Source organism: Protomyctophum bolini, assembly GCF_963924005.1.
Source record: "Protomyctophum bolini genome assembly, chromosome: 20".
NCBI lineage: Eukaryota > Metazoa > Chordata > Actinopteri > Myctophiformes > Myctophidae > Protomyctophum > Protomyctophum bolini.
In genome coordinates, this window is record NC_137881.1 from 27,639,313 (window position 1) to 27,664,932 (window position 25,620).

At 43.7% G+C, this 25,620-nt stretch overlaps 1 protein-coding gene across 1 annotated transcript in view; it reads right to left on the minus strand.

Moving 5' to 3' along the window:
* Positions 1-25,620, minus strand: part of poln (polymerase (DNA directed) nu) — a gene marked incomplete at both ends in the record, with an annotated part of 62,858 nt that overhangs the window by 34,120 nt on the left and 3,118 nt on the right. Inside the window, 6 exons of the mRNA XM_080792309.1 lie at positions 17,088-17,153; positions 19,997-20,053; positions 20,782-20,838; positions 21,391-21,486; positions 22,941-23,024; positions 25,459-25,523. Coding sequence (XP_080648435.1) covers positions 17,088-17,153; positions 19,997-20,053; positions 20,782-20,838; positions 21,391-21,486; positions 22,941-23,024; positions 25,459-25,523 — 425 coding nt within the window. The remainder of the gene's footprint in view (positions 1-17,087; positions 17,154-19,996; positions 20,054-20,781; positions 20,839-21,390; positions 21,487-22,940; positions 23,025-25,458; positions 25,524-25,620) is intronic.

The following is a 25,620-nucleotide window of genomic DNA, read 5'->3' on the forward strand; positions in this document are numbered from 1 at the left end:
CAACAACTAAATATACATCAGGGCCTGAGAAAGTTTTCGGGTTATTGACATTATTATTTTGTCTGGCCCCAGAGCAGGCGGTATAAGCAGCGTGACTGTTCTCCCAGAGCCGGGGCGATGATCAGGAGGCATCATGAGACCCCGGTCAATCTATTGGTCCATTGAGTCCTCTCAGACACGTGGCTTAGCCCATTTTGGGCGGAAACCGCTTTTGGCGTGAGCATTATGCTATGCTTCAGCTATTGAAAAATAGCAGATCTACAAGCTCATAGTGAGCTTGTAGGTCTGCTATTTTTGAAAAATCGAAGAGTGACTGACACGGAAACATAGCTTTTTCAGAAAACTGTCAGGATGTAGAAGACATTTTTAGAATCTGATCTCAGGTCAGAATGAAAACTGTCAGGACGTAGAAGACATTTTTAGAATCTGATCTCAGGTCAGAATGGAAAACTGTCAGGATGTAGAAGACATCTTTAGAATCTGATCTCAGGTCAGAATGGGTTAGAATAGGAGCAGCTCGATGCCAGCCCGGCCCCCCCCACCCTGTATCGACCCACTGAGGAATTTAAGACCTTCATTGACGGACAGACAAACAAAAAAAATCACACACACAAACCACATGCACTCACACACATACACAGCTCAGTCTGTATCCCAACAAACACACATGATACACACACACACGATACACAGGTGGATGTGCACCCACTGACCCACCCACACACACACACACAGGACAACAACCACCATGAAGACACAACATCAGAAACAGTACCATCTCCATGAAGGACATGGCGCCATGATTATTATCATAATGACACCGCCCCCCCCCTCCCCATCCCAGAAGCCCTGCACCTCCCAAAAAACACCTACTGCCCGGCGCCCATGTCCCGCATATATATTTCTCCACAGAAAACATGACAACTTATATCCCCAATAATCTATAGCACCATGATTGCTGATAACAGTTCTAAAAAACCTGTTGGCATAACGGACATTGTCAGGGTCCCTGTAGAAATCTTTACAATAAGCTCGGACCCAGGTCAAGTCTTGCTGGCTCTCGCTATCACCAAGAAATCTTATTTCAGTGCTTATAATCCCTCCCATTCTTGTTGTGAGCAATTTAAGACTAAACATGCATTCAACTTGTACTGCAACTCATATAAACTTGGTATCTCTAGACGTATTCTTTGACAGCCACCATCTGATTTAGACAGAGCTTTAGCTTTGATCTTTATTTATCTTGAACAAATAAAATATGTAAACTTAGCTCTGTTAGATCTCTCTAGCAAACCTTTTTTATTTATTAATGATCTCATAGATAAGATTCAGACGCTTGATTTCATGCACTTAACCGAAACCGACATGAATCGCAGTGCGAAACATTAAGTATGACATGAATCGTTTTGCGAAACATTAAGTATGACATGAATCGCAGTGCGAAACATTAAGTATGACATGAATCGTTTTGCGAAACATTAAGTATGACATGAATCGTTTTGCGAAACATTAAGTATGACATGAATCGTTTTGCGAAACATTAAGTATGACATGAATCGTTTTGCGAAACATTAAGTATGACATGAATCGTAGTCGTAGTGCGACTGCGAAACATACAGTATATTAAGCATGTCTTACAAGAATATAGATTTTGTAACTGTAACGGAAAAAGGATTGCTACAGATGCTACTCAGAAACATTCAGCTGTACAAAGGTTGACCTGAATAAGTTCTCATCCTTTGAATATCTCGCTACTGTGCTTAAAGCTGAACCAGCTGTACTACTTACTGTATACATGTGAGACACATTTAACTTTCTCCCATAATTCTCTGAATTGACTGCTAGCATCTCAATTCATGCACTATACTTGAAAAGCCTGGCTCTTGGCCTATACGGCTACGGTTCCCAAGGCTATTTATATTTAGTTAAAAGTCTACTCTAGAACTAATTCAACATATAAGTGAGGCCACTCATCAGCACGCACATATCCTTGATTTGGATAAAAAGGGCAAACCATTGTTTCAAACTGTCTCATGTCTGAGGATTTTTTAAACAGAAAAGGATCCAAAAGTGGTTATGAGATTCTGCAACATCAACCCATTCTCGGGGCAGGAACCCCTTTTGGTGTTTTAACTAAGCATTATGTATACTTTAGCTATTGAAAAATACAAGCTCATAGTGCGCCACCGAGTAGCGCGCTACGAGCTTGTACTGTAGGTCTGCTATTTATTTTTTTATCGTGAAAATGCGGCACAAATATTTGAATTATATAATATTCTTTCAGAGGACTTTTTATTTATTTCGACGTCAGGCCTAAAATGGGTTAAGTGTGTTTCGCTGAATACGTTATTTTGATCTATGAAATGTGAGCTGCTCGCCAGACAAATGCACACAAAGCCACGTAGTCAGAGTAATGGGATGTCGGAGTTATCACTTTGTCCATTATTTTGCATGGTCTGTACACTGTACACTGTACAGACGGCAAGAAGGGTTTCTTTTTCCCGAAATGACCCTCTTGAAATAACACCAATTCTAGAATACTGTTTCCCCAATATTGATCTGGGTTCTTAAACTAACCCTAGCTGCCTCTTTACATTCTTAGCCAAGCTTCTTCTCCTAAATGTGAGGAATTTGGAAAAATAGTGTAAAAGCTAAATCAGAACCAGCTGAGCTGAAAAAGTGCTGGTGACCAGGCAACGATGTGAAAGTCCACAAACCCAACTTTGTAGGAGTGTAGCTAACCCTGTTCCTTTACTCATTAAGATTGGTCTTCAATAGCATTTCAAACACTGTGATATTGACATTTTTGTTATTTATTTTTATAATAACATTTAAATAAAAACCTCTATACAGAAGAAGTATTTTTTTGATTCTGGAGATCTAAGAAATTAGAGACCCATATCAAACCTATAAGTGAGAAAAGTACTTATTTGGCCTACTGGCAACGTGCACAAGAGAAATATTACTGATTGGTCCAGCGGTTTGCGTGATTAGCCTTGACAAACAAGACGCACGCGCACACACACACACACACACACACACACACACACACACACACACACAGTTAAAGGCAGATATAGCCTCCTACAGAGCCACGGCAAAAACAAGACTGATTTGTGAAGCTAATGTCCCACTGACAGTAAGACATTGTGCAGAGGAATACCAACAACAGAACACACACACACACACACACGTCTCACACACACACACACACACACACACACAGTTTCCCTCTATAGGGTGGAGGGTTTGACCAATGGTCCTCACACAGGCAACATCAACGACAGATCTCTGCTTTCTATGCTCATGTATTATTCACAGGAGACCGAGAAAGAGAGACAGCGAGAGAGAGAGAGAGAGAGAGGTATGTGGGGTGAGAGATAGAAAGGGAGGGAGGGAGGGGAGAGGCAGCGAATGAGATGGGGAGAGTACGAGAGGCAGAGGGGAGAGAGAGAGAGGAAGAGAATGAGAGGCAGAGGCGAGAGAGAGGAAGAGAACGAGAGGCAGAGGGGAGAGAGAGGAAGAGAACGAGAGGCAGAGGGGAGAGAGAGGAAGAGAACGAGAGGCAGAGGGGAGAGAGAGGAAGAGAACGAGAGGCAGAGGGGAGAGAGAGAGGAAGAGAACGAGAGGCAGAGGGGAGAGAGAGAGGAAGAGAACGAGAGGCAGAGGGGAGAGAGAGGAAGAGAACGAGAGGCAGAGGAGAGAGAGAGAGGAAGAGAACGAGAGGCAGAGGAGAGAGAGAGAGGAAGAGAACGAGAGGCAGAGGGGAGAGAGAGGAAGAGAACGAGAGGCAGAGGAGAGAGAGAGAGGAAGAGAACGAGAGGCAGAGGAGAGAGAGAGAGGAAGAGAACGAGAGGCAGAGGGGAGAGAGAGGAAGAGAACGAGAGGCAGAGGGGAGAGAGAGAGGAAGAGAGCGAGAGGCAGAGGGGAGAGAGAGAGGAAGAGAACGAGAGGCAGAGGGGAGAGAGAGAGAGGAAGAGAACGAGAGGCAGAGGAGAGAGAGAGAGGAAGAGAACGAGAGGCAGAGGGGAGAGAGAGAGGAAGAGAACGAGAGGCAGAGGGGAGAGAGAGGAAGAGAACGAGAGGCAGAGGAGAGAGAGGAAGAGAACGAGAGGCAGAGGGGAGAGAGAGAGGAAGAGAACGAGAGGCAGAAGGGAGAGAGAGGAAGAGAACGAGAGGGGAGAGACAGCGTCACAGAGAGGAGAGAGAGACAGTGTCGGAGAGAGGGAGGGGGAGAGAGAGCAACAGACAGACAGAGGGGCAGGGAGAGCATCAGAGGAGCGGTAAAGAGAGAGAGAGAGACAGACAACACTGCAGTGGCAGGGTGTGGACGAAAGAAACGAATGCATTAGAGACAATAAATCAAGCAGTGAGCGCGCACGCATGCACACACACACACACACACACACACACACACTGCTGCACCTCTAACTTTGTGGTTGTGTGTGTGTGTGTGTGTGTGTGTGTGCGTGTGTGTGTGTGTGCGCAAGTGTGCCCTGCGGCCTGATTGGCGTCAGATATGCCAACTCAGCCCTCCCATCATGCACTGCTTTTCAGGGAGGACAGCAGAAATCAGAAGACACGCGCGCACAATTCAGTGAGTCATCTGGACACACACACACACACACACACACACACACACACACACACACACACACTTGTGTGTGTGACAGGATCGCGCTGGCACTATGTCCATACAAGGCATCTAATTAATTATGCATGATTCCAACTTGCACCCTTGCATTTAACAGCTGTGGGACAAAATAATCTATATTACAATGGCGATTTATCGATCGTACTCTCTCTTATTATTGAGACGGCAAATATTTATATTTTATTATGACATTTTATTATTAAGAAAGCAGTGTTCGGGTTAACATAAAGCTTGTTGTTCTTGAAAACAGAATGGAATTAAATGTTTTCAAGGGGGAGTGGTGAACATATGTGACCAGATTTGACTTGAGAGCCTGCCATTGTGCAAATTCCAGCTTTTCACCAGAGAATTCTTTTTTTTTAATGAGTTAATAGCATAGGCAGACTCTTCACATACTAGAGCATGTCTGAAATAAGTGTCAGAGCTGAAATAAACATGTAAATATGAAATAAATGCTTAAACATGTAGCTACTGTAGGTGTAATGTTAGAGAGTGAGACCACAGAAGTGAACCTTTCAAGACTGTTTTCTCAACTCGCTGTTTTCTGCAAGACATTACTCTATAAGCCATATCTCCAAAACTGGTGGGTCAAACTGAACAACCAACATATCAATTTGAAGCTATGATTCCCTGCTTTCATATATGACATGAAAAAACGAAAATTCAAAAAAATCCAATGGCAGTCACAGTCAAATTTGTTCACATTATTATTGCGATTGTAGGTCGCAGTTTACTAATAGAACCTGCATTTCAGTCAGTCCGTCACGCCCCGGTGACACGCTCCATATATGAAGCTCACGACACTGACCTCATCAAACCCTGGATGTATACATGCAGGAGAAGACTGGATCATCACCTATATAGATCTGCATATATGGAGCCGGCCAGCAAACTCTACATCTGACCTCACTGACACCATGTCGATCTGACCTCATCAAACCCTTAGATCTCCAAATATGAAGACATTCCATGTGTCTTCGATGTCTTCCCTTTTGACTGATACCCGTCCATTCAAACTCTAGTCGGGCCCGCCCCAAAGTCATTAGCGCAGCCGCGCCCGGCAGCCATGCGAAAACTAGAGTTCTCAACAGGCCTGATAATTAAGGCCCGGCCCTACCAGCTGGGCCCTAACTGGGCTGGCCCAAGGCCCCGCCTGGCCTTACTAATTAGCACACATTTCACACCCTACACGATCCAAAAAACGGCATTAAAAAGAAATAATAATAATCCACATATGGGCATTCCCAGACCTGTTGTTTCAGCGCAACCTCGCCCTTTAGGGCCTCAGGGCGTCTTACTGGTATGTCGAGAGAGAGAGAGAGAGAGAGAGACAGAGAGAGAGAGATACAGAGAGAGATGGCAAAGGAGAAGAAAGGTGAACATGAGACAGGAAGGATGGAGATGGGATTAGGGAGGGAGGGGAGAGACAAACTGACAGACAGACAGACAAGGACAGTGCCTACAGTAAGTATGTCAGGGTGACTTGAGCGGGAAGGATGAATTAGGTGTGGCGTGCTTGGGTCAGCTTGGTCTCTGCTGACTACACAGTCACGCACGCACACACGCACGCACACACACGCACGCACGCACACACACAAAAGAGGAAGCGGAGACAGTCAGGGATGACTAGGAAAGTGATTCCCTCTGCATAGGCAAAGAGGGTCCCATACTTCATGGAATTTTGCGACAGAGCCCCTCGTTATGTATCTAATCCTCTCAAGCTGCAAATTATTAAAAAATATCTCTCACCCATTGTGTATGGGAGGGCAGGGTGGACTATTTCCATCTCATAGGTATTGAGGCGTCTTGCCAATATAGTGTTTACAAAGGCTATAAAGGTCTGCTTGAGATCTACACGGTGGCAGTTGAGAAATGCCAAACAGCGCTGTAATGGCGTTATAGGCACAATAAGTGTCCCAGTTAATACTGTAAGCGTCTCAAAGATTTCAGTCCAAAATGTGCTTGGAGATGAACACGACCAGAACATAATAATATGTGTGTGTGTTACCGGTGTCTGATGGCATTTTTCACAGGTGTGATCAATGTTGTCATATATGTGTATTAGTTGTAGAAGACACTAGGGGGCGACAGCCTAGTACAGCATTACCATCAGCAGTAGAAGTTGTACTAGAGCCAGAGGACGTAGGTTACTAGCAGAGGTAATGTTATCAATAGAAGCAGTGATATATCGATAATATTGTACACATTCATCCAGATACTCTCTGTGGCCACGCATTCATTGAGGAGTAAACGAGTACAATACATCATGCTATTGCTAAGAATCCAGTGCTTTTCACGCAGCTGTTAATGATATAGCTAACTCAAGGACACACACATGGACATTCACTGCAGGGCGTTGTCACTTCCTTCAGCCCGACTGTCTTCTCCACACAGCAATGCTAAGTGGACTGACGACGGACCTGACAGCTATAGTTGTGGTTGACAAGACAACGGGCGACAAGCCACCTCGCACTGGCTGCTCTTTACTAAGTGCCTGCCATCCCGAACCACAGCCAGGCCAAAAACACATCATGCCTGTGTGAAAACACATGGGCACACAGATGCATTGTACTGTATGTACACATTACATACTCTGTGCCTGAGAGCGCATTGCAGTCTCGCATATGCACAATGAGGCCCATTAAGCACTGGTGGTTGTTGTTGTTGTTCCTCAGGTGGTTTTACATAAACCTGGGTGAATTAATCAATTTAGGCCTGACCTCAAAATGTTTTCTGAAATAAATATTTTCACGATTTTTCAACAAAAAATAGCAGACCTACAAGTTCATAGCGCGCCACTTGGTGGCGCGCTATATGAGCTTGTAGATCTGCTATTTTTCAATAGCTAAATTATGACATAATTATTATAACAAAACACCAAAAGGGGTTCACGCCCAAAATGGGTTAAACGGCACTCTCAGTCACTCATGCTCACGGACGCTTTTGTGTTACCATTGTAGACATGGTACTGTACATGGACACAGGGGTGCACACACACACACACACACACACACACACACACACACACACACACACACAACACACCCTCACAGACACACAAACATGCCCACACACGACACGATCTGAATCTCTGTCAGTTCATTCATGCCAACATTGTTATTATGAAGCAAATTGTGGATAGAAGTTCACAGAAGTAACATCTCTCATGTAAGCACCGTCATGACACATTGTCATGATGACGGTAACGGCATAGTGACGCTATGTGCGTTCATAATTATGTGCCATGATAAACAATGCAGGCCTTCGATGTGATATAACCGGATACAGCAGCATCCACAATCCGCTTGCACACGATGGCAACATTTTTCTTTTATATGCCAGTAAATTATAGCCATTTCAAGCTTGTGTGAGTCAATGAGTGTGAACTGGGTTCAAGGCATATTGCATTCTAAATGTTACATTGTGGCCTGGGCCGTGGCTCAGCGGTCCAGGCACCGTGGCTGGTAATCCAGTCTGGCAGTGTGGCCGCGGGTTCGACTCCCGATCCCGACGGCCTTTACTGCATGTCTTCCCCTCCCAACTCTCTCCCCATGTCCTGTCAGCCTATACTGTCTGTCCCTCCATTAAAAAAATATATATATATATAAAATAAAGGCAAAAGCCACAAAAAATAAAATAAATGTTACATTGTTGCATCTCCTTTCTCTTCGACTTCATACACGGATGCACATTGCACATGAACGCAGACGCAAACACACAAAGTTCAATCCTGGGACACGTTACAGTATGTCAGCCCTTAAGCCGTTTAAACTCTACTGCTTACTTTCAGAGGGATGAAGTCATGAACTCATTAAACACCAATATCCAACCCTAATAGGATTCGACAGAGGAGGAACACGCCACAAAAAAAGAGGAGGATGAAATAACAGGCAAGATAAAGAGAGAATCATGGAGAAGTAGATTGTGTGTGTGTGTGTGTGTGTGTGTGTGTGTGTGTGTGTGTGTGCGTGCGTTTGCGTGAGAGACATACAGTAGAGAGCTAGGGGGAGATAGAGAGAGCGAAAGATGGCGAGAGAAATTAGTCCCTGTGGATCACCATGTTAAACAGATGGGAACTGCTGTATTGTCGTGGTGGTTTCATTATACTGCATCAATTTAATGACTTGAGTAATGTTATTACTGAGAAAGACACAGAGAAGAACCCCATGCACTGCCCAGTGCATGGGCACTGTATACACATTCAAAACACAAAGACACACAACTTTGCTCAACATTGGGAATTCTGGGCAAGAATTAGTAAATGGTCCATGAAGATATTTAAACACTTGGAAACCTTGCATCCCTGCTCTGGGCATGGCCAACATAGAACATCGGTGAAAATAGCATATTGATAGAAATGTGCCGTATAAGAGAAAATGGATGGTGACAACGATATACCACTGGGGAACTCCAGTCAACAAACTATATAGAGTTTGTGGTTAATGGGAGTGAAAATAAGAAGATATCAAACTCGTCCTTGTACTATGTATTTTGTGTAACTATCAGAGTGCTTTCCCACCTTCATGAGTCATGAGTTGACCTGCTAAAACCAATAATTGAATACCTACATCGTTCTCCCTCCCGCCAGATTATTTTGGCTGAGCACAGTTATGCAACCGTATACTGACTGCATGCATGGGCACGGTGTAAGCCACTCTGCAGTGCACCAAACACAGTCAAATGGTAATGCGAATGCAATTGGGACCGTTATTATTAACCGTTCTGAGAACCGTTCTCAGTGGAAGAGTGCCTTAAAAAGGGCTTTCATTGGTCCTTTCATCTCTTTTGCCTTCCTTAGTTTCACTAAGTCGAATATTAAAGACGTGGGCGCGTTGAGGAAGAAGACAGAGAGAGAGAAGATGAAAGATTGTAGTTGAGAAGGGTATGTGGAGAGAGGGTTGGGAGTTGAACGCTGGGGCATCGATTTGGGCACAGTCGGGAGATCAAATTGGTGGCTGCAGCAAGGCTATATATCTACTATATATTTATACTGCTTATTATCACACACACACACACACACACACACACACACACACGCGCGCGCGTACGTACGTACGTTGTGGTTATTGCCGTCCTCCTGCCCTGATTCACAGCTTCATTGTTTTTTCTGTTCGTTTTTGTATTTTGCTGCAGTCTGGACTCACCTCAAACGAACCCAGCAGCATCACAGCAAGAGACAGGTGCAGGAAGCAAACCTCTCTGTGAGCCTCGGCATTCCCCATTGGCTCTAACCAGCGGGATGCAGTGAAACGTTCATGCAGTTCATGTCCTAATCAGTGGTATATAACTCAACTCTAAACTGAGATTTGTTGAAATGTTTTAAGATTTAATACAAACATAAAAGGTTCATCAACTGAACTGACTCGAGGGAGGCCATGCGTGCAGCAGATGCTGGAGAGTTCACGCTATGGCCACAAAAAGAGAAGGATATCACTATCCTTCTATTTTGTGGCCGCGGCGTTTAACTTCTCCAGCTGGTGATGCACAGGCTGTCCCCGTTGCCCGCAGGCGGACGGGCCAAGGTTTTAAGCTCAATTATTGCGTGGCCCCTACTAGCCCCTATACCTAGTTGACCATCGGAGAAAAGTGTCCTCTCCGTCTTGAACTGGAATGTAGCATTTTATGTTGAAAGAATTCCCCTCTGAGGCTCTGAACCTGGCCGCGGCGTCATCAGAGCAATGAGCGCATCTGCACTTAATCTTGCTTAATTGAGCCGCGGTGCCGTGTAGGCGTGCAGTGTGCAGCGCACACAGAATCATAGACGTGCTGTGAGCTTGTAGAGCGGCTATTTTGGGTGTACGGTACCGCCTCCGCGCAACGAAGTCTAAGTATATACAGTATACACAATCAAAATTTTAATTAGAACACGACATTCATTCATCTCGAGTGGAGAGCTACACTGCTGCAGTGAGCACACTAACCAAACGAGTTAAGTGAACCCGGTGCGAGACAGATATAGGTATGTCATGTCAGTTGTCACGTTCCACGTTTTATACATAATTTGTTACGACAAATTTTCACGCAGGAGAGGGACCGCCACATCTCTCTCTCTCTCTCTCTCTCTCTCTCTCTGTCTGTCATTCCAGTGTCATTTCACAATTTTCGATCATACAAACTTTCTGACTGACAGGCACTTCTAGGCAATCAAGCAAATGCGATTATATGCGATACTGACAGCAAAGCAAGCAACAGCTTTTTCAATTTTACTTTGATAACCAGTCATTTGGGCTGCAGCGTATAGACTGGTCGGGTAATTTCCTAGTGTTTAAAATGAGATATTCCTCTAAATCTGGGTAGAAAAATAAAAAGGTGTCGTTTGCATGTCCCTGCCCCCCTCCCCTCTCTCTCTCTCGAAAGTCATTGAACTGGACTTGGACTTGTTGGGTGTTGAAAAGTCGGTCGTCAGGCTACATTTTATCACCAATAGCGACATTGGGATTGGTGCGTTTAATTTCCGCAGATGCTGCTGCTAACGACGTTGTCCTTTGAATAAATGTCAGCGTATATCGGTAGCTCTACCTCTCTCATCTTAAGGTTTTTCATCAATGCATCCATTATATTATCACCACCACTGCCCTGGAATGGAATGCATTACAGCTATATTAACTGTTCTACAGGTCAGCTGAGGACTGCTGAAGCACCCCAGACCCACCCACACACACACCCACAGCCAATGGGCTAGAATTCATTCCAAGGACGACGCCACAGTGTGAAACATTCTACTGTATAGCTCAGGCCCCGGGGTGACAGAAACGGGGTGTGTGTGTGCGTGCCTGCGTGTGTGTGTGTGTGTGTGTGTGCGTGCGCCCATGCGTGTCAGATCAGTAGTTGGTGATTGAACACAGAGATGAGCTATCGACCGCCTCATTCAGAGCGAGGGTTAGAGTTGGAGAGAGAAAGTGTGTGGGGAAAAAGAGGTGATACACCCTGCTGAAAAGAGAAGAAAAGAGACAGAACATGTATCGGTATAGTGGCTCTGTGGTGTGTCATTTGATGACAGCGTTGCTATGTGTGATTAGGTTACTGGGCGTATGACAGACTAGCACACAGAGATGCAGGAACCACTACAAAAAAAAACTACAAAAGTTACTATGTTCAAAGGGGAGCGGCTTCCTCAGTCTTCAGTCCTCAGTTTAGTGTTCATTTCCTCAACAGTGTTCATTTTTTGTGACTATGCAGTGTTTCTTTTTTTTTTATTAAAGGGATTGTGACATTTAAAACACATTTTTGTAGATATTTTGTGTTCTTTGGCTTTTCTTGACATCAATTTCACCAAAAAAAACCCAAATTTGAACATTCAGTGTATTCTCCGCTGTCTGGACTTTTGTGAATAATTATGCAAATATGACTCGTGGCTTGGACGGCGGAGGCCTACGTAATGTAACGCTAAACCTCGCCCCCTCTCCTCTGCTCCCTGCCTACCAATTCTACAACCCGCCCCCCTCCTCCTCATCCCCGCCCCTCTCCTCTCCCTGATGCTCTCCTCTCTTCTTCCTCATTCTGACCGCGACTTTGTTTCAGTATAATAATAATAATAATGGCTTCTAGAGAAGAAGCAATCTGCTCCGTTGTCGGCTGTGTCAATCTATTATTGTTGACTATTTGACTATTGTGTTTGACTATTATTAATCTTTGATTCGTGGCGTGCACCAGCTGTTGTAGATTGCATGTGCTCATTATTGTTCTTGTAATGCGATACAGTGGAATAGCAACGCAGCCAACGCTCGTGTGATATAATCCACGTTAAAAGTATGGCGAATAATGATAGGCTATAGTCATTGAGTATGATATCGATGAACTTACACAAGTTTATGTCGACGTGGTCGTGGGGTGAGATATTGCAGGAGTTTCATAGGCGCGTTCGGAAATAGCGCACTGAGCCCACTGGCACTGTGCAATGCAAACTAATAGGCGAGTGCGTTCCGGTGCGGTATTTCCGAACGTGCCTTATTTGTTTACCAACTGTTGCTCGTACGATGACGTTGAATAGAGAATACATGTTACAAAGGGAGTCTACCAACGCGCCTCAAGCCTAAAACGGCTGATCCGGTGCTTCACAGGTGCAGGGACATCAAAGTTGCAAAAGGAGAGGAGACTGGAGCAACACGGACATTTAGAGCCTTTTACGTTTCGAAACGTTAGTCGTTTTGTATACTCAGCACCTTAATAAAAGGCTCTAAATGTCCGTGTTGCTCCAGTCTCCTCTCCTTTTGCAGCAGAGAATACATGTTGTTGTCCATCCCCTCAGTACATACATGCAGTGATAGTCTTATTATAAATAACATTTTATATAAACTATAAACAAATAGTTATAAAAGGAGAAGAAGTTGCGTGCGTTGGCACTGGCAGCGTTGCTATGGCTGAGATGCTGTGAACTTGTAAAGGAAAAAAATAAGAACAGTCCCTTTCTCTGAGGGGGGCGGAGAGGTATGGAGGGCTTGAGGGGTGGGGGGGCGGAGCTGGGTAGTGATTGACAGGAAAGGGGGAATTACCGACATCTACAGGCTAAAATAATGTGTTTTTCTATGCCTTCTCAGGATGCATATTACATACACACAAAAACTCCTGGCAAGAAATACTGGAGTGTTCAAAAAAAGTTCAAATTTTTTAGACACGTTTGAAGGACCATGGCCAAGACTTTTAATGTTGTTAAAATTATGTTAAAAATGATGTCATAATACCTTTAAGCTTAAGCAGATACAGGCTATGAGAAAAACACATTCAAAAGAGCCTATCAATGATCTGCAGACTGCAAGCTACCGTATGTGTAAACTGAATGTTGGATGAAAGACTAGTCCTTGAGCTTTGTGGGATTACAGTCACATACTGAAGAGGTGTTTGTTCAGCCTGTTCGTGAAGGTGTGAACACTGTGCTAGATGTAATATATCTCCAACAATCACAGAGGGAAAAAGGCTGTTCCATTATACCCTGGGTTCCAGCCTGATTCGCTGCGTTCCGCTGATCTGAAATGTCACTCTGTGCTACATTTCAGACCGGCGGAACGCAGCAAATCAAGGCTGGAATCCAGGGCTACTGTTCCATTATCCTTATAGCAGAGTGGAGAAAGCTCCTATCAAGGAGTTTGGTGTTTGGGGGGGGGGTTTCCAAGTCAAACACCAAATCACCAAATTACTGTAGCTCCAACCAAGACAGCTCTGTGAAACGGTGCACATGTGAGAAGCGCAGTGGGAGTGCATGTACTGTACTGTATGCACACGAGAAGTAACAGGAGGACAATGAGAGCATGAGTGAGACTGACTGAAAAGAGGTGTTTTTTCAGAGGCACAGATATAAGTGCTAAAGTATATAGTGAATGAATAGTGGTAGAGACAATGGATTACAGAGCAGGGGGAGAGGTGGGGGGGAATTCACTTTCAGCTTCACCCGGCTGATGGCTGCTCAAATGATGATACATTTTCGACAATCGACACATATATAGACAAGGGGGTCAGGAGGCGAACCGCTTAACAGACGACCTCTCTAACCACTACGCTATGGCCGCAGCCATAGAGTGTATAGGCATGTAACGATATATCATATATCGATTTAAATCGATATGAATCCAGGAGGAGGGGTTAGGGGAGGGCATGATATTTTTGTGATGACACTATATCACTGTCATTTCGATTGGGCCTTTTGACCTGGGCCTCGGTTGGGCCTTTTGAGAAACCAACAATACACAGGGAAGATATATTTCACTTCTAACCACACCTGGGGGGGAGGGGGGGGGGTCTATTTAATGTTAACTCCATAGACCCGTATAAAAAACAGAAAAAGTACAAAAATCACGGCACTCCATCTTTAAATGTAATGAAGTGAACTTTAAAGAAAACGACACGAGGGGTGAACCAGAGTAGTGCAAATGTTGCCTGGGGGGCATTTGAGGGCATGCTAGGTAAACGCAAAGGTAGGCTTGGAATCACACTGGTACATGACAGCTACCGTAAGCAAACAGTCTTAATCAAAATGCAAAGCCACATTGAATTGCCTGAACGCTAGACAACAAGTGGGGATTAATCACATAGTGACATTAATGCAGAGGGCTTTCATCTGCCCCTGTCACACTAGTGACAAATTAAGCTTCACACAGGAGGCTAGACAGACATTAGCGATATGATGCACATGCCGCACTGATTATTTGCAAACAATAACATGTTTTGACAGCAGCAGCAGAAAAAAAGATAGGCATTTAGTTTAATTCAGTTTAGCTGAACTTAATTTAGTTTAGAAGTTAGAGAGGGGGTGCAATAAATCTGTCAGATGAAAACATTTCCTCAAAAGTTCTCTCACTGCGCTTTTTCCCTTTGTGGTGATGTGATGAATATTTCAGCGGTGCCGTTTCCCTGACTCTACGAAGCAGCTCTCAGCGTGACTAAAGGCTTTACTGCAGCACCAATACAACTAAATCATCCAGACACGCGGTCTGTAGGGCACACACACACACGCACACACACACACACACACACGCACACACACACACGCACGCGCTCACGAGCACATGCACACAAACAATCACACAGTCACGCACGCACGTCGCACGCACGTCCTTCCGCTTACAGCTACGACTGCAGCCATAGTTTGGCTGAAATGAGGTGGATGAACTGAGGATCGGCCCCAAGTTTCACCGGAGGTTAGTTTGACTTATTGTCTGCGTCAGTGCGTCTTGAATCTGACGAACTGAACTTCAAAAAGAAAGCAACACAACGCTGAAGGGTGAACCAAAGGACTTTGCTGGCCCAGCAGATACAGAGACTGAATGTTGCCTGCGGGTGTACACAACTACACACACACACACACACGCACACGCACACATACACACACACACACACACACACAAGTCTATAGGCAGCAGGCCAGGCATATAAACTGTAAAAAAAAGCATGGACCTTCCATAAGGAAGGGACCGCAGTCAGCACTACACTAATAAATCCCTTATTGCAGCAGTAGGTTGTCCATCTCTGTTCTCTGGTGTGTGCAGTCGCTGCCATAAGGACAGTCCATCCTTTTTCACTGTAAATATATACTGTATATACTGCGTGTGTGTGTGTGTGTGTATGTATTTATATACACACACAGACACACAGCATTGCGTGTCCCCGTTGCAGTATACTTTGCATCTGTTTTAGACCCAGCTAGTGGCCTATACGCCCTACTGCACTATAAACGTAAGATTTGAATTCATGATCTTCAGATCCTACCGGTACTCAGAAAAGTTTAGCTGTACAAAGGTTGACCCGGATAATAAGTACTCATTCTTTGAATATCTTGTTACTGTGCCTTAAAGCTGAACCAGCTGTACTCACAGTGGTATTATTTATTATTATGATATTCAGGGCCCTCTCCGAGGCACATTTCAACTATTTCGCCCCGGGAATTATCTGTGCTAATATACTGCTCTCTCATTATTATCGAACATGAAAGAATGATTTTGAAGACAGAGATTTCAACATTCACATTCACAGTGGTGCCACTGCCCGACTCTAAGGCTATGGAATTCATTAAACTATACTTGAAAGCATAGAATTGATACATATTATAACTGAAGCCACTCATCAGCATGGCAACATCCTTGGGTTCAAAGTCTTCAAATGGTCAACGAATCCAATGTTTCAATGTTATGCTGGTTTTAACCATGCGACTAGGTCGCTACTACGCGATTGGCCGGCGGCGTTCAGGCGGCTCCCATTCGGTTAGGCGGCATGGGGTCGACTCCCATTGATGACTATAGGTCGCTTACGTTTCATGAGCTTTCATTGGTCAAGGTTTCACCTGACAAAAAACATTGCCAAGCTTAAATGAGAAGGAGAAAAAACTGGTATGGAGATCTGCCATTTCCAAAGAATACATAGTTACTTTTTTAATGCAGCAGATTGTTAAACAAACACTGCCCCTGCCTCTGAACTTAGCCAAGCATCCGTCAACGCGCGCACGCACACACGCACAAACACCACAATCAGTGGACCTCACTGTGCGTGCTTACACACATACGCACAGACACCACAATCACATCTCTGGACCTCTCTGTGAGTGCGTGTACAGCAAATCTAATCTAAGTTTAATCAAATTCAAACTCTCTTTAATAAGAGAGAAACAAATACAATAATGAGAGAGAATGAGATATCGACAAATAGAACAAAGACCGTAGACAGAGATGGATGCAGAACATAGAGCGAAAGTAAAACCGGATCACTGCATATACACTATGAAGAGGCCTTACTTCTTACTTTAGCATAGGTCTGAAAGTTTCCCCTACGCTTTGTGACTCAGCGACCCACTATTTCTGCTCATGGCTGACAGACATAAATGACTTCATTAGTACTGCATTTATTAATGACAGGAGGTAAGCAAGAACAAAACACCCGGGACCCACAGTGCCATTGAAATAAATAAATAAAATGTGGAAGATGCAGACATGAGGGAGGAAAGACTCACTGGGTGTTTGGATGAGACTCGACCGGTCACTGCACTGGTCTGGTACCATGTGGAGGAGACGTAGTTCTGGTGGAGAGAGAGAGAGAGAGAGAGATAGACAGACAGAGAGACACAAAGGACACAATCAGAAAAGTGGGAGAGGCAGATGTTCAACCTAAAACCCACAGGTTGAGAGGAAAATTGGAAATATAGATTTTTAAGAACAATTCTACAAACAACGAGGATGAATGATTCATATTGTTTTTGTACATTTTCATCTATTTCTGTTCAACGGAGAAATCCAAGTTTCCCTTCCCCATTGTTTGGTATAATAAGTGCATGTACAATATATGTTGTATGTCCACATACACAGACAGGGTATGTAATAAACTGGTATCCTAGTTACCGGTACTATACTCTGTAGCACTTCATTGTTTACTTTGCACTCTATTTACTTGACCATTTTGCCCTGTCGTTGTGTGACTGGCGTTTAGGTCATTTACTCTGATGTTGCCCTATAGCCATCTGCTAAATGCCCTGAATTGAAATTGTACACATGGCGGTTCTTTGTCGAAGGTCATTGTCATCAAACTAAGTAACACTATAACACCATCTGCCAAAGGTTCATTTAAATAGATGTATTAGTCGCACATTTCAACACAGCGTTTCCTCTCTACCCCATGGCTAAAGGATAGCGTGGTGGATCATCTTCACCCATTTTGGGGCGGGAACCCCTTTTGGTGTTTTAAACGTTATGTTATAATTTAGCTATTGAAAAATAGCAGACCTACAAGCTCATAGCGCGCCACCGAGTGGCGCGCTACGAGCTTGTAGGTCTGCTATTTTGGAAGAATCGTGAAAATATTTATTTCAGAAAAATGGAGGATTTAGGAGATTTCTTTTTTTAATTTCGAGGCCAGGCCTAAATGGGTTAAGAAAAGCCTAACGGCTAATCTTGACAGTCAGAGGAGCTCATTAGTGGAGTTCAATGAGTGCAGAGGCACAAACAGCTCCAGTCCAGCTCCCTACAGATTCCACTGTGCTCACACATCTCACCACAAAACTCATCTGCATGTTTACACATGGCAGCCGTTTCTTACACTGGGGGGCACTGAGCAAATCTTACTATATACATATACACTCTGTCCTAGTGATGCAAGTACCCCCCCTTGTTGCCGTGATCTGTCCCACTGTCTGCTTTCCTAGTGAAAGAAAAAAGGACTCTGACATTCTCCTGTAACCACATTCAGTGTAAATAGCAGATGTGCAACCTTACAGCAGCAAGTCGCAACGCAACACGTTAACTTGTATATTGGCTATTTTCGACAAACATATTTGGTGTAGAGGGGGGGGGGGGGGGGGGGGGGAGGGAGGCTAGTGTAGCCCCCTGGGGGACAGGACTATACGGTCAATGAAATAGGATTTAAGTGGTTAGGAAAAAGAGAAATGCTTGAGGCCTGGTGGGAGAGCAGCGTAACGACACTCTCCTGTGTTGGAGTCAGTCTGGCTTGAGGCACTTCTCTGCATAGCATGGTTTTCTATGGAAGTGACAGATCGAGATTTTTTCTAATTTGTGTTTCCGAGTCTCAGCTCGGCAGACAGTCGCCATAAAGTTTCACTCACTGTCCATTATAATTTCCCCCATGGGTGGGAAGCCAGGACAATGTATAATAAAAAACACGGCACAATATATTCCACACGTCGAAAAAGGGACATTTTGTCCATTCATTTTGGCACCGTTGAGAGATGTGAACAGAAGGAGTCGTTTGTATTTATTGCTGCAGTTGTGAGTTAGTCATAGTGATAATAAGATATGTACTGTGGTACTGTACATTAACCCCTTTTGCATTATGTTATGCTTTAGCTATTGAGAAATAGCAGATCTACAAGCTCATAGTGAGCTTGTAGGTCTGCTATTTGTGAAAAATCGTTAAAATGTGGCCTAAATGTTTGAATATATTCTTTCTGAGCGAACGTTTTTAACTCAAATCTTTGCTTCTTCTGGGGAGTCACTGGAACTACATATTTTCAGATGGGGGGGGGGGGGTGTCATGTCAGTGGGCCGATTACATATTACACATTTTTGTGGGTTCTTGACATGAAAAGTAAAATGTTTGAGAAAGACTGACAAATAGAAACATGGGTTTTTCAGAAAATTGTCATGATCTAGAAGACATTTGTAGAATCTGTTGTCAGGTCAAAATGCGTTAAGCTACTGGTGTATAGTTATTTCCAGCAAAGGTAACATAAACATAGCCATATACATTCTTCAGTTGATTCATCAGGTCGATGAAGAGCTGCATCAACGTACCAGTATCAGAATAGAACTGTAATTCAGAGATAGAGAAATCAATGAATATTTCAGATCCTAGATGAGAGCCAGAGCAGCAGCAGTGCAGAGGCTTACAGCAGGTCCCCCATAGCTGACGCTCAGGTACGATCACAGGGATCAATGTTACACATTACAAAGTTCAGATTAGACCACCTAGTCACAGTAATCAGTGGCTGATTATGTACAGTAAATGATCATAATCTACCACCTCTAATGTCTAGTTTAAGTGATTAAGGTTATTTGAGTTCTTGTTTTTTTGTTCATCAAGTCCCAAGCAGCCGCATACAGTCAGCAAGATCAGTCAGAGATTAGACCTAATAATCAGCATAATTTAATAGTCTTAGAAACTTGTGTAGAATATTAACATTGTGGGGTTGACACCCACTGATTTTTAAATCTATACTGTGCAAAATCTATACTGTCCAAAATTACTGGCCAACTCCACGGAGAAAAGCTGAATCAGCCATTTCTCAAAGTGAGCTATAGGAGAAGCAATATTGCTGCACGAGTTCCTGTTATTAGGGACTATTACTTGGAAAAACTGTAGAAACGTCATGGTCTCATGATGGTCACATAACTCTGTATTTCGTGCCCTCACCTTGCTCATCATGCAGGACAGAACGCCATCTACAAACGTGGACTTGATCTTGTGGACCTGAGGGGAGACACAGAAAAACATACACAATGACTTTTATAGGCATCATTATGTACGATAACCATATTGATGATTGTGAGAACAGAATCAAAAAGCAATTCATAAAAGTTAACGTCGTTAAAGCGGGCTATGACTTCATCCGTCTGAGTTTTTCTTCAGTCTGCGAATTAATGAGATGAACTAAGAGCCTTTTGACTGACTAACCTGCCTGTTCTCTGGGATAAGCCGGTGTATAATTTAAAGAGCCAAAGCCTTTGACTGTACTGCCTGTTAAATGGTAAATGGTGCATTTATATAGCGCCTTTATCCAAGGCGCTTTACATAGATTGTGCATTACATTCACCCATTCACACACACACACACACACACACACACATTCATACACCGATGGCGGCGGAAACCATGCACCAGGGGTTCAGTGTCTTGCTCAAGGACACTTCGACGCTAACTCTGGGGGAGCCTGATGGGTTCGAACTGGCAACCTTGCGGTTCCCATCCAGCCACTCCACCCCTGAGCCACCGCCGCCCCTTAATCCGTCCGAGTTAAAAAAGAAAATCTTCAGTCTGCAAATTAATGAGATGAATTGAGAGCCTTTTGGCTGACCTGCCTGCCTGCACTCTGGGATAAGCTGGTGTATAATTTAAAGAGCCAAAGCCCGTGACTGTACTGCCTGTTCTCTCTAGGATGAGCTGGTGTATAAAGGAATGAGTCAACACCTGTGACTGACCTGTCTGTACTCCAGGATAATCTTGGGTAGAGGGTGCAGGTCCTGAAGCTGTAACAACTGCATGCCCGAAAAGACACAATACACATTTCTTGCAGTTTTGGACTTAAAAACAGTTACAGTACGTACTGCAAATATAATGTATTCAGAGTACATTTTGTCTTTCGTTTTGCTTCATTGCATGTTAATGTCCTGCCGTTTCATTCCGTGGATTGAGAAAACCTGTAAATTGGAATTTTCTCTGAAATTATATCATCCAGAGCTTCCTTTTACACTTAGCGTGTCGTGCATGTCTATTTCGTAAATTAAATAATTTCACATGATGAAATCCCACAAAGGACACAAAGACGTGTGCTCAGAAATCAACATACAGAAGTGAGCACAACTTTTTTTTTAAACAGCCATTTTCTGTGAGCATCAGTGTGTGTGTGTGTGTGTGTGTGTGTGTGTGTGTGTGTGTGTGTGTGAGTGAGCATAATATGTCTACGCAGATGCATAACATTTTAGATAAAGCACATTAACTTACATAAGCACATAAACGTGAAACAAAGCTGACATTCGTCTGTGCACAGTGTGTGTGTGTGTGTGTGTGTGTGTGTGTGTTCTCCTCACAGTGGCCTCGGATGTAGACTGCTGCTGTTTGTTGACAGTCTTGGGGAGTTTCTTGTTCTCGCAGCGTTCATGGAGACGCAGCTTCTCGAACAGGACCTTTTAAATAACACGCACACAAAAATAACTACGTAAATGTTTGAGGGCATTTGTACTATTTTTTGTACTCCAATTTTTCCAATACTTTAACTTGTACTCCACTACATCTCGGAGGCAAATATTGTACTTTTACTCCACCACATTTATTTGAAAACTTGAGTTACTAGTTATAATTATTAGTACAAAACAAACATGCATTAGCCACTTCAGCCCCATACATTTCAGCCATTTGAAAATAGCCGATCTACAAGCTCACAATGCTTTGTGATGGACGCATTGCGAGCTTGTAGATCGGCTATTTTCAATATATTGAAATTTTTAAATGAGACATTCTGCATAATGAGACTACTTTTACTTTTGGCACTTTAAGTACATTATTTATGATACTGATACTTTTGTACTTTTACCCAAGTAATTATTTTATTCTGGACTTACTTACTTGTAATGGAATATTTCTAAATTACAGTATTGATACTTTTACTTAAGTAAATTGAGTACTTCAACAACCCCCATGAGACATTCCTTAAATGTCTTGAAACATTTAAAAAAGACATGATGGGACTGTATTAGACAGTGCTTGCCCTTCTCCCAAATGAAAATTCCAGACCACCGGCAGTGATCTCAAAATACTGATAGTGAGACTGTATTGTATGTATTTCGCAATGCAGACGACTGAAGACTGACCCCATAGCTGGCAATGTCCACTTCTTTGGCTCATATTTTGCATAACACATTAGTGTTTGACTTGTGGTCAGGAGTGATCCAGGTTTTATATTTTGCGTGTTCGATCCATGAACTCGAAAACAAACCATGACCTATTTTCGTAGAAACAATCGAACCAGTATGGAATAATTATACCGTGAAGCCTCTTGAATTAGAAATGTTCCCCAGATTGAAAGTTGATATCCAGGCAGTTATGAACACTATAACAAGGTACACATGTGTTTCTTTTCTTTTCAATTATTCTTCTCTCTTTTTTCTTTTGCTTGTGGAGTAAGCTGGCCCCTCCTATGCACAGCTTTGTGTGCGTCTGTAGCACAGAATGTGATGATTTGATTGGCTGATGTATGATGATACACGAGTGTGATTTTTGAGGGGCACTAGCCACATTAAATGCCATTGATAATGAATGGCCAGTTGTGAGTGTTTGTGTAAACACAAACATTTAAAGCTGGACATAGGATGTGATTGGCCAGAATGATGATGATAAGATGATGATAATCACACGGGTGTGATTAGTTTTTATGACTTTGTCCTCATTGGCTGTTCATTAAGCCAATGGCGAGTCCGCAATGCCTTCCCATACTCGATGAACGATGTTTTTCATGTGTGAGGCTTACCGTTCCCCTGCTGGGCTAGTTTATTACAAACAGTTTATTCCATACTTTTCCAGAATGTTAAGACTTGCAAACACCCTGCATTAACAGTAAGGTGCACGCACACACACCACACACCGTGCGTAGCTGGGTGCTGCTGGTCACCAGGAAGATTTGTCCTGCAGCCTTATGGGCGTCCTGCTCCAACTGTTTCATCTTAGTCTGAGAGAGAGAGACAGAGGGAGAAAGAGAAAGAGAGGGAGAATGGGAGAGAATGAGACAATTGGATTATGAGTGAGAAAGGATGAGGTGGAGTGAGATAATGAGAGAGGGAGCGAGAAGGAGTGTGAAATGATGAGGAATAAGAGAGAGCAAGAGAAAAGCAGAGAATGAGCATTGGCGAGAGAGAATGAAAGCCACATAGAACGAGGGAGAGAGAGAATGAGGGCATGATAAGGGCTGATGACAGACATTAAATAGTCTGATAACATCCGAAGCCGAGAGCACAACAAAGATAAGACAGAAGCGAAGAGAACGTGGACGACCTAGAGAGTACAAAATGCTACGACTATTAGGCCAATTAGAGAGAAAAAAGGGGGAAAACAATCTACTGTAACCAGAGAGCTACTACTAGTATGTGGAATAAGTTTAAATAATAGTTCTCAATCAACATAAAAATAAAACAAAAACAACAACATTCAAATCTACGACACACGTGTGTGTGCACTGGCGCGCTCGCACGCCCAAGGGGAAAAGTTGTGAAAAAGTTGCAAAACTAATCATCTTAGAGCAAACAGAACAAAATAGACGGGGGTGTATAGGGACGGGAGGGATCGTAGTGGTGGACGAGGATGACATGATGTAGGTAAGCCAGGGGCTAGACGGTGATAGGGAAAGACATTTAAGCCAACAAAATGCCAGTGTCTGAGGTGTGAAACGAAACGGGGAAGGCAGAAGCTGACAGAATGATTGACAAAGAGGGAGAGAAAGACACGGGGTGGGAGGGAACGAGGGAGGGTGTCTGTCTGTCTAGCATCTCTCAGTCGAGTGAGAGACGGCTCCAAATGGAGACGGAGGTGACAGACGGAGATACAATAGGCAAGAGAGAGAAAGACAGCGAAAGAAAAGAGCAGCCAGATATGTGCCCAAGTTCCACATTATGTGCCTGTCCCGCCCTGTGCAGACTCCAGACGGCCTCATCAATATTTGATGGTGCCCCTCAGTGGAGTTGGACGGACGAGCGTGCACGCGAGCACACACGCACACACATGCACGCACGGCCGCACGCACACACACGCACACACCGCATCAGGGATGTCAATGACACGATTGTATTAGAAAGAACGTGTATGACTTCATATCCCTGTGTGAACTCATAGTATGAGTCATTTTCTGTAAAGGGAAACTGCCTGAGAGACAAAGCGTGGGGTTGAAGTTAACATGAATTGCAATAAAAGATGAGAGAGCGTACATGCAGTGTGTGACTGACAGCCAGAAGAAGTCCTCCGCTTGATGTTTGGAGGGCTCCACTTGACAGCCGAGCAAGAAAACCTAATCAAATATGACATGCAGACAGTGTGTGTGTGTGTGTGTGTGTGTGTGTGTGTGTGTGTGTGTGTGTCTGTCTGTCTGTCTGTCTGTCTGTCTGTCTGTCTGTCTGTCTGGAGTGTGGCAGACAATGATGTTCTTTCCGTCAGCAGCTTCTCTTAAAGGAAACACACATCCTATTTATAGGAGTGCTGCGACATGGGGGACACTCTCTTCGACAAATAAAACCCCTGCTGCTGTTCGAAATACAGTGTGTGTGTGTGTGTGTGTGTGTGTGTGTGTGTGTGTGTGTGTGTGTGTGTGTGTTGAACTTGCAATATGCATATGACTATGTCCACCACCTGTGTATGCTGACCACCTAAAAAGCTCCTTCTGTTTCGCTCACTCAGTTCCAGCAATATAAGGACAGGTCCTTGAAGTCACTAAATCCACCTCTCGTACATCTCTCATTGTTTCTATGTTTTTCCACGCAAGGCACTTCTTCCCCCTCAGTTTGTTCCCCTATTTGTTAAGATAGTGATGTACTGCCGTGACTTGTCATGCACTGAACTAAAAGCAGCATGAAACTCTAGGCCAATTTTGTAGTTTGGTTTTCCTGCCTACAGCATTCAAAATTACAGGAGGGTAAAAACGGTTAGTACAGTACATGTAAATGCAAGTAAAGCAAATAATAATGCGTGTGCCATGTAGTAGGTACAGTATAACCAGAGATCTACAGTATAGGCCTGTGTACACCGTTTCTGGAAGATGACAGAACTTCCATCATCGGGACAGTGTTTTTGGGGCTGACTCAACTGTCACAGTCCCTGGCATACAGAAGCTCTCTTCAGCCGATAATCCTCCAAACGACACTTTTTCCAAATTAAAGCCTAAAGCACAAAAGTCCTTAAGACCGTGGATCACGTTTGACTGAGGTGCACACAGTCCATTTAAGTCAGAGTGTACAAATGGACCAAAATGAACAGGTCGTGTTTGGGTTCCATTTTGTGCAATCTCAGATTTACATTGACACTCAGGATTGTACAATGTAAAAAGAAGGTTAAGTGGTTGAGACATTTTCAAAGCCAGCAGTGAGTGGGACCTAGTGTTGCTTGATGTGTGATCTTACTCCCAGCATGTCTGAAGTCCTCTTCAGGGCATCTTTGTCCACATGGATCCTGTTGCTCTCCATAGCTGCAACAACAATACACCACCATCATTCACGTCGCCTCCCAACAGTATCACATTCACAATAAAAACGTCTGGGTTTCCGAGGCTACATTCTTCCTGT